The following is a 9,800-nucleotide window of genomic DNA, read 5'->3' as shown; positions in this document are numbered from 1 at the left end:
GATGAACCTTTGGCACCTGTAGAACATATAATCTAGAGCAAACTCGTTAGTCCAATTATTTGTGTTGGGCAATTCAACCACCAAAATCAATTAGGAAGTAGGTGTAAGCCTAATTCCCTTACACTCACAAGTTCATACAGGCTCTCAATACTATACACAGTGGAGTAGGGTATTACGCTCCGGTGGCCTGAACCACTCTAAACCCTTGTGTGTTCTTGTGTTCATTCCGAATCCATCTAACAGGCAAAACACTTAGGCCCCTCCTCATTTTAGGATTTAGGGCGGGTGCGTTCTGCCACCCGGCCGGAGAATTTCCTCTCCGACAACACCAAAAACTAAATAATGTGGTTTATGTCAAGGAAATATGTGTGGGTTATGTAATAGGAGACTCACTCTCGATCAATGGGCATATGGCCAGCATTTGTGGCTGAAAATAACCAAAGCGGGAGTTTTTATTAATATTGAAGGCTAACCCTTATGGATTTTTTACCACTAAAAGGTTTCCACCAAAACCTAAATATTGTGGTATGTCAAGGAAACTTGTGTGGGTAAGTAATAGGAGACTCTCACTCACGATTAATGGGTATATGGCTAACATTTTTGGCCAAGAACGACCAAAGCGTGACTTTTCGTTAATATCGAAGATTAACACCTATGGATTTTTATCGATAAATTGTTTCCACCAAAAACCAAATAATGTGGTTTGCATCAAGTAAACATGTGTGTAGTAAGTAATAGGAGACTCTCACTCACGATCAATGGGCATATGCCTAGTATTTTTGGCCAAAAAACGGCCAAAGCGTGAGTTTTTGTTAATATCGAAAGCTAACACCTATGATTTTTTACAGACAAACGGTCTCCACCAAAAACCAAATAATGTTATTTATGTCAAGGAAAGATGTGTGGGGTAAGCAATATAAGCCTCTCACTCATGATCAATGGACATATGGTTGTCATTTTTGGCTGAAAACAGCCAAAACGTGAGTTTTCGTTAATATTGAAGGCTAACATCTATGGATTTTTTATCGATAAATGGTCTCCATAAAAATCTAAATAATATGATTTGTGTTAAGAAAACATGTGTGGTTTAAGTAATATGAGACTCCCACTCATGATCAATGGGCATATGACCAGCATTTTTGGCCAAAAATGGTTAAAGCGTGAGTTTTCGTTAATATCGAAGTCTAACACCTATGAATTTTTAACCGATAAATAGTCTACACCAAAAACCAAGTAATGTGGTTTATGCCAAGGAAACATCTGTGGAGTAAGTAATAGGAGATTCTCACTCACAATCAATAGACATATTGTTGGCATCTTTAATAAAAATGGCCAAAGTGTTAGTTTTCTTTAATATCAAAGGCTACCCATCTTTGGATTTTTGACTGATAAATGGTCTTCATCAAAAACAAAATAATGTGGTTTTTATCAAGGAAACATATGTGGGGTAAGTAATATGAGCCTCTCACTCATGATCAATGGGCATATGGCCAACAGTTTTGGTCGAAAACGGCCAAAGCGTGAGTTTTCGTTAATATCAAAGGCTAATACATATGGATTTTTTGTCGATAAATGGCCTCCACTAAAAACCAAATAATGTGGTTTATGTCAAAAAAACATATGTGTGGTAAGTAAACGGCCATTTATGGCCTTCGGTATTGAAAAAAAACCATAGGTGTTAGCTTTTGGTATTAACGAAAAATGTCTTTCATAGACTTTTTTGCCAAAAAGGTCAGTCATATGCCCATCGATCTTCGACGAGAAGTTCCTATTATTTTCCCTATGTATGTTTTTTTTTGCTATAAAACACATTTTTAAATTTTTTGTAGCGACCATTTATTCGTGAAAATTTTATATTTGTTAGCCTTCGGTACCGGCAAAAATGACAAATTATGGTGGTTTTCGTAAAAAAAATGCTGCACTAGTCAGACGATATTTGGCTTCTTTTGGATTTTTTATCTGATTGTTTTCTTGGTTGTTCAAGCCATCCAATTATTGCCTGATTGAGGTGTTTTTTGCGAGTTTTTGGTGTCGTCGTAAGAATTTGGGTGAAGCTTTCGGGATCCTGCCAAGCAGGCTCTGACTCCGTATATGGCAATGATAGTAGCAGTGAATATAATTGATGACATCACACTAGCTAGTAACAGAACAAGTCAAATCATCATCGATTCATCATTACATTAGTCACGTACTTAATCTCAACGGGGTTGCTTTATATATGTGTGTCGGTATATCTAAACAAAACAGCTACCTTCTGTGTGTGTGTGTTAAGAAAAATACGTACAGCATTCGTTACTATAATAAAATATATATCCCGATGATATAACACATGCATTATGCATATGGTGTGTTAACCTGGAGCAGTTAGTTGTTGCTTCCTGCTGACATTTTGATCGTCGCCATCATCGTCGGTACGAAAGCAACAGAAAGACGGCGACGGTTCACCTCACCGACAATTACAAGTCAGGTATACGTTTTTATTTTAATTTGTTTGCCTTCACCTTAAGAAACAAATACTTTCTCCATTATTTTATATTTGTCACATTTTAGTTCAAAACAATGAACTACTGAGCGACAAATATTAAAAACGGATGTAGAGAAAATGATTAGAGCCATTTTTCAATAAAATAGACACGTAGATGGACTAAAGGTGAACTGATTTTGAGTTTCCAACCAGGCGAGCAATTAGATCGCTAACGGAATATGAGCTAAAAGATAGTCTTTGTCCAAAATAATAATTCTTTTTAATCCATGGTGTCTAAGTAACACTTGATTAAGCTTTAGACCATGTTTGTTTGTCATTTAGATTATATAATTCAGCTTAAATAAGTTAAAAGACAAACAAACAAAACAGATTATTAGAGTGGATTATATAATCTAGGTACATAGATTATGATAATCCATAAGCAGGTCATTAGACGCTTATTTTAGATTATTGTTAAGCGTTTTATCCACTAATAGTTTATATAAACAAACATATCTAATAGGATTATATGAACTGGACTATATAATCTGTATAAAATAAGCTGGATTACAAGTCCCCTAAACTTTATTAATTATGTCTACTAGGTGACCCAAAACAGGCATTAGTTTAGTGTCTTCCATCATATGTATAAAAAAACCCAAAGATTTTGAATTTGTATCCACGTACACAAATTTTAAGATGGAAGAGTGGCCCTCTCCAACTACCGAGCGGGCGAGAGAAGGAAGCTAAGCTAAGTTAATGAAGTTAGCTGGTGCATATGTATCAAGCTCGGCCTTGTAACTTGCCACCACTTTTCCTTCCGGTTCCGTGTTACGTTGTGGGCGGCTGCTGGCTTCTGACAGCAGCGAGAGCGAGAGCGAGAGGCCGGCCGGGGGGCGCGCGCCATGGACGTGGCCGTGGCGCTCTCCTTGCTCTTCTGCTGCGTCCTCCTGCTGGCCTCCGGCGCCATCGCCTTCCTCCTCATCCGCCACTTCCTGGCCTCCGGCGCCGAGGCGCGAGCAGCAGCGCCACGCCATCGTCAGCCACCGCCAGCGGCCAACCAGCAGCAGCAGCGAGCAGCGTCAATAGCCGTCAAGAAGGAGGAGGAGGAGGCGCCGCGGCGGCTGGCGTGGCGGGAGGTGGAGGCGCTGACAGGCGGGTTCGACGAGTCCGCCGTGGTGGGCCGCGGCGGCTCCAGCGCAGTCTACCTCGCCAGGCTCCTTGACGGCTCGCCCGTCGCCGTCAAGGTGCACCGCTGGTGCGGCGGCGAGCGCCGGCTGCGCGCCTTCCGGCAGGAGCTGGACCTGCTCCGCCGCCTCCGACACCCCAACATCGTCGCGCTCCTCGCCTACTCCGACGACCACGGTGCAAATTAAATATATGTTTTTTTCTTTTTTTTATATACTATTCTGTTTACACTTTGCTTATTAGCACACGAAGTCAGTCAAGCTCATGTTTTTTTTAACGAAAAAACAAAAGAAATAATATACTACCCAAAAAGAAAGGGAAACGAATGGGTAGACGACCTGATCGAGCAGGCTTTATAGTAGTGATCTGGAAAAAAAATGCATTTCCAAATTGCCGCGCGCGTGACATCACTTTACTCCCTACCTAACGAGAGTTGAGAGCAACCGCTATTTATTCATTTATTTTTTGTACGGCGACTCCCCCACCTCCTCTCGTCAAACCTGCGCTGCACTTCAGCTTGGTCGTCGCCTCGCTGTCCCATTCCCATCCCAAGTGAATTTACCCATGTCGAGTCGAGTAGAGTGGTAAACTAATGATTGTTACTGCATGCATGCAGAGGAAGAAGGCGCGCTGGTGCTGGAGTACCTCGCCGGCGGCACGCTGGCGGACGCGCTCCACGGCACGGCGGCCGCCCCGCTGCCGTGGGCGCAGCGCATGCGCGCCCTCCACGACGTGGCGTGCGCGTTGGAGCACCTGCACTGCGGCGGCGGCGGCGGCACCTCCACCGCCGTGGTGCACGGCGACGTGTCGGCGTCCAACGTGCTCCTCTTCGACGGCGGCGCGCGGCTCTGCGACCTGGGCTCCGCCTGCGAGGGCTTCTCGGCGGCCGTGGCGCCGGCGCGCGCCGCCGTGGGATCGCCGGGCTACGCCGACCCCTTCTTCCTCCGCACGGGCATCGTGTCCACCAAGTCCGACGTGTACGGCTTCGGCGTACTGCTGCTCGAGGCCGTCACCGGCCTGCCGCCGGCGTCCGAGGCCCAGAACCTGACGGCGCGGATCCTGCCGCGGGTCAGGGAGCGCGGGGTGGCGGGGCTCGTCGACGGCAGGCTCGGGGACGGCGGGCTCGACGAGGAGGAGGCCGCCAGCGTGGCCGAGCTCGCCGTGGAGTGCCTGGCCGCGCAGCCCGGGCTCCGGCCGTCGATGGCGCAGGTGCGCGCCGCCATCGCGGAGAAAGCGGCGAGGTCCATCGCCAAGGCGGGTTACGGCCACCATATCCAGCTCAGCAAGCTGCTGGAGCTCACATGATTCCTTGCATTGTCCTTGATGTTTATTAGTTAGGGGTACAAAATTTAGGATTGTAAGAAAAATGGATTAGTCCCGAGACACTATCCTTTGCATTGTACCATGACCTCAAACCATCAAGACACTATCGCCCCTCAATGATTGAGTGATCCTGTGTAGCAGGCAGAGGCAGGGGAGTGCTTGTCATTCAGGTTGTGGCCGAAAGCTTTTGGAGGACCAGACACCTCATATTATGATTGTTGAAAAGAAAGATCTGCTAACCATTCATACCGATCTCTGTATAACAAGTACACTACATGACAACATCTGACCTTACAAAAGCCTCTGCTCCATTATTTGTATAGAGCCCCTCTGTCAATTCACAGCTTCAGATACACATCATCTTATTTCAGAACCCAGAGGTTTCATACAGAAAAATATATAGTACATGCCAAACTCAGTTCTCATCCAAGAGCGAACAAATATGGTTTCATCCACCGTGTTGTGTGGAATATCAACTTCAATGTTACAGGGCCAATTACCAAAAAAAAAAGAGAGAGAGAATGACAAGCAGGCAAAAAATGTTAATGTGGGTCAAAGGATTTACAAAAGAGGCGGTGTCAGCATCCTTGTTTTCCAAGGACGATGATGCCTGTCAATTTTGATGCGGGCGATCCTGTCTGCTCTTCGCTTTCTTCATCTTTGCTTTAAACCTCAGTTTCAGTACCAGTGTCTCCATAGTGTGGACAAAGTTGCCGACTGCCATAACCACCAGCAAGATCCCGCAGACTAAGACCTGGTAAAAAAACAAAATTGAGGTGTAAATTTCAGTTCAGGACAAGTGCCCAAGTGGCATGTCATGATTCTATTCAAGACAGTTTGACCTATCCCTCCAGAATACCACCACCCAGAATTTCAAACATTGGGAAAGGCAATAAATTCATTCAAGGGCAGCTAGAGAATTTTTTTTAATCCTATCTGACATTCGACTGTCAATAGTGATAACTGTTGAATCATTCTTGCCTGCCATTCGGAAGCAAGCCCATGCAAAGCCGTCTGAAGAAGCAAAACTCCAACATATGCTTCGAAACCCTGAAAACATGGGAGCATCCGCACCAGGTGCATCAGTGCAACAAACAAATGGGTCCAATTAGACATGATTTATGCATGAAGGACCAGCAACTTATTCTGGAGGGTTCGAGTGGCAACTCAGTTCGACAAAACACCCGGATCTGCCATGATTCGAATTGCACACGCAACATACCTGTAATATGAAAAGGACAGGATATAGCAGCAAGAGCTGCCCCTCCACACCAGCTGTTTCGCCAGCAACGACATCCATTCTTTTAGCCTTGTTAATTGGGAGAGAAGTTAAGTTAACCTTAAAAAGGTATTAGATAATGATATGACACAATACTCTTCACAGGTTCACATTCTACCAATTAGCTCTGCCCACAAGACTTCTTTTAAGATAATTCACTGCCTGTTTCTTTTTTAATGTACTAAATCAGAGAAACATTGATTAACTTGAGTTGTTCTTTGTAAGCACCTAGTGATGTACTGGTCCTTTTGGACCTTATCTCTTTCTTCTTAAATATATAATCGTGCAGTTCTCCTGCGCTTTCGAGAGAGAAAAAATCCCCATGCATCCAATTTTGTCATATCCAAATTTCCACTATGACGCTAATGGAAACGGAAAACTTTCCTTGGTTCGAAAAATGTTTCATCATATGCAATGACCTTTTTGTAATTTCAGTTAGGATCGTGTTTGGATTACTTACATGATATACACTTAATCTATGTATTGATATTAAAAGTTTCCAATGCTTAAATTCAAACAAGGCCTTACCTTTCCTAGAGCTATTCGAGTACGCAATCTTTGCCGCTGGTATCTATTCTGTAGATGCATTGCAATGCCTTGCATGATTGCCCAGCGCAAGAAAAGTTGCACCCCCCTCTGCAAAAATATTATTGTTTGAGTGCAACATTAGAAGATTTACCAAACGATGCCAGCATTAGTGCTTCTTCCCATAAAAAAGAACAAGTACCTGCTTGCTAGAACAATCAGGCTGTCCCTTTATCTCCCATGTAAGGCTAATAAGAGCCATCAGCATTGCTAGATAGTGATGATATATCCACCTAAAAATGTAGCAGTGAATCATGATAGAAAAGGCATGCATTGGAAAAGAGAATTAACCAGACAATAAAGTAAACACAGTCAATAAATTGTTCGACTTGACTAACATTTAATCAGCTACTATGTTTTTAAAATGGACATATGCAGCTAACCTTACATGCTGCAGTAAAATATTAAATATCTTAAGCAGTGAAACATTAGGGTGATGATCCCTTACCATGGACGAATGTCACTTCCATTCGCAATTAATACATTCTCACGCAAAGCAAAGCTTGTGTACAGGTATAGTAACCAAGCCTGAGAAGCAGCAAGACATTATTTAGATAGTTCTTGTTGGACAATGCAGTGATCAGCACAGCTAAATATTCTAAGGAGTATCAAAGTATCGACAAAACACCTGGTAAATTTGAACAGCCAATGCTGGAAGGCATCCATCCCATATCCACCATCTCAGTAGGAGGAGGATAGATGGAAATAACAGAAACTTATAGGCTGTCCTATCCTGCCAATAGAACAGGTTAAAACATCAACACCATTGGTGTGAAGCATCCTTATAGTTCACAAGATGAAATATCTGTTCGGCCCAAAGATCTAAGGATTACTTTAAAACCCAAAAAGTATAGTTTTTACACAACATTACTATGCATTCACAAGCATAAAGCCCAGTATTATGTGTTCCTGTACTAACTAGAGGTTTGTAAAATATAATTGAATCACCCAAAACAGGCTAGATGTTTTACTTGAAGAACTTGCTGAATTAGTCATGTTTTACCCTGATGATTTCATTTTCTCCTAAAATTTTGTACACAATGGCACATTAAAAGTGACATATATTGTACAAGTTTCATCATAATGCTTACAGAAATCAAGATTTATGCCAATTGAAGAAACATCAGAACCCATAAGTTATCACTAAAAAAGGTGAAAAGTTTAAGCTGACAATACTGTTATCTCGGTTCTTGATATCATCTCTGAAAACCCCTGCCAAAAAAGATCTTCTGAACAATATTGAAGGAGTGTCTGAAGAATACCCTATAATTGTTGTACTCATCCTTGATTTTGAGTTTATCTTCCTTCCTCGCCACCCGCACATTCACAGGGCCTAGAAATGTCTTAAGAAACTTGCCTGCATGTCCAGATGAAAGTACATCAAAATTAACAAATCACGATCCATCGATAACAATTAAACTTGAGCCCAGAGCAAAACGGGTACAGTATATACAAGAAGAAAAACATATCTAACCATTCCGCTTGCTGGGAAGAAACGAAGCCACATCACTATCCGTGATTGCCACCCTGGCACGCTCCAATTCCTCCTCGACCTGCATCAAGTGCAAACATGAATTGTCACATTTAAAACAAGAACAGAGGCTGCCAGTAGGTCATTTAAAACCTAGTGGTCTTGCAAGGATCTGCATGGTGCTAATCCATAAGAAGATGCTTAGAGTTTTACAAGAGGTTACGTTTCAGTAGCACAGATTAACATCCTTAGCCCAATGCATTCATACAATGCAGCTGTCTCTGCCACACTACACATAACTTGCATAATCCAAACCATGTAAACATCCAAATCAAAACGGAAGAATAACTGAAGTCATGTGCACAAAGCCTGTCAACCTTTGATTAATTAGTTTGAATTCGGATTTGAGACCGATATCTATAGAAGTGGTGTTATTGACACAACTCCAAGCTTGTGACTTGTGAGACACAGACAGACGACAAGCTACCAGAATAGAATGAAATCTTATCGTGGAACATCCGAAACAGTAGTGGGGCGTAACCATTCCAGAGCGTGCATCAAGGCAACCTAGTTAATCATGCAGGCAAGCATCTCCATGCCATGCACGAGATTTACACAGGGGGGAAACGGATGGGATCGCGGCGCAAGTTTTGATGAAATGCCCGCCGCAGGGGCATAAATCCGCGTCGTCAAGCTAATCGCGATCCGAGACGCGGGAGGTGCAACCGCGCTTTCATGAGCCAGAGCCTAGCAGGAGGAGATGTGAAGGAAGAGAAGGCGAGGAGGACCTTGTCGAGCGTGGAGGGATCGAGGGCGTGGAGCGAGGCCTGGAGGCGGCGGACGTCGGCTTCGAGCGCCACGGCGCGGCGGCGCAGCGCGTCCTCCTCAGCGGCGCGGGTGGCGACGAGGGCCGCGGCCGCCTCGCGCAGCTCCCGCGCCGCCTCTGCCGCGGTGGCCGCCGCTGCCTCGAGGCCGCGCGCGTCGCCGTCGCCTGACATTGGGTGGCGCGGGCGGTGAAGCGGTGGGGATGATTGGAGCGAGCGACGGAGGGATTGAATTGGAATTTGGATTTCGGTTTTGGATGGAACCCTTCCTCATGCTACTTTTGTGCGTGTTCGTGCGGCTGCCTGTGCCTTACACGTCACCCTCACTTTGCTGGGTCCCTGTCGTGTGGACCCGGCACAAAGCAAATGGGTCACTCTCTTTTCTTTCATTTTATTTTTGTTAGTTACTATTATTATTGTTATTATTATTATCAAACAAAAAGTATATGCACATGCCATTAAACATCGTTATATGTTGTCTAGAGAGCCGTGGTACAAAATCAATTCGCATCCGCTGCCTTGCTTACCAGAAGAAAAATATTGACAAAATCGTTTTCAAAGAATAATGACAAATTAGACATCACTGTTGTCTTATCGTCACGATGTTACTGCGAGGATTGCTTTAGTTACTATAGATTAATCCTATTAGCGAACAAAAGTAGGCAT

General features: G+C 43.9%; 2 protein-coding genes across 3 annotated transcripts; one reads left to right on the top strand and one right to left on the bottom strand.

Annotated features, from left to right (window-relative positions):
• The first annotated feature begins 3,274 nt into the window (after positions 1 to 3,274).
• LOC100272878 (putative protein kinase superfamily protein) lies at positions 3,275 to 5,217 on the top strand. 2 transcript variants are annotated; one of them, NM_001398892.1, is made up of 2 exons: positions 3,293 to 3,829; positions 4,269 to 5,217. In NM_001398892.1, exons 1-2 carry the CDS (start codon positions 3,370 to 3,372, stop codon positions 4,955 to 4,957), a joined length of 1,149 nt encoding a protein of 382 aa, NP_001385821.1. In that variant the 5' UTR covers positions 3,293 to 3,369; the 3' UTR covers positions 4,958 to 5,217. The 2 variants fall into 2 exon arrangements, 1 of the variants encoding a protein (NP_001385821.1); NR_174139.1 differs by lacking the exon at positions 4,269 to 5,217 and having other exon boundaries at positions 3,275 to 3,929.
• Positions 5,218 to 5,314: 97 nt separating this feature from the next.
• LOC100277615 (uncharacterized) lies at positions 5,315 to 9,389 on the bottom strand. The gene is made up of 10 exons (NM_001151128.2): positions 9,099 to 9,389; positions 8,314 to 8,392; positions 8,102 to 8,196; positions 7,468 to 7,572; positions 7,288 to 7,367; positions 6,982 to 7,072; positions 6,783 to 6,890; positions 6,198 to 6,284; positions 5,957 to 6,025; positions 5,315 to 5,729 (listed from the first exon to the last, which is right to left on the bottom strand). Exons 1-10 carry the CDS (start codon positions 9,306 to 9,308, stop codon positions 5,589 to 5,591), a joined length of 1,065 nt encoding a protein of 354 aa, NP_001144600.2. The 5' UTR covers positions 9,309 to 9,389; the 3' UTR covers positions 5,315 to 5,588.
• Between the last annotated feature and the right edge of the window lie 411 nt (positions 9,390 to 9,800).

This window comes from Zea mays, chromosome 5, assembly GCF_902167145.1.
Source record: "Zea mays cultivar B73 chromosome 5, Zm-B73-REFERENCE-NAM-5.0, whole genome shotgun sequence".
Classification (NCBI taxonomy): Eukaryota; Viridiplantae; Streptophyta; class Magnoliopsida; order Poales; family Poaceae; genus Zea; species Zea mays.
Note: the sequence above shows the minus strand (reverse complement) of the source record. Positions and strands in the feature narration are given on the sequence as shown.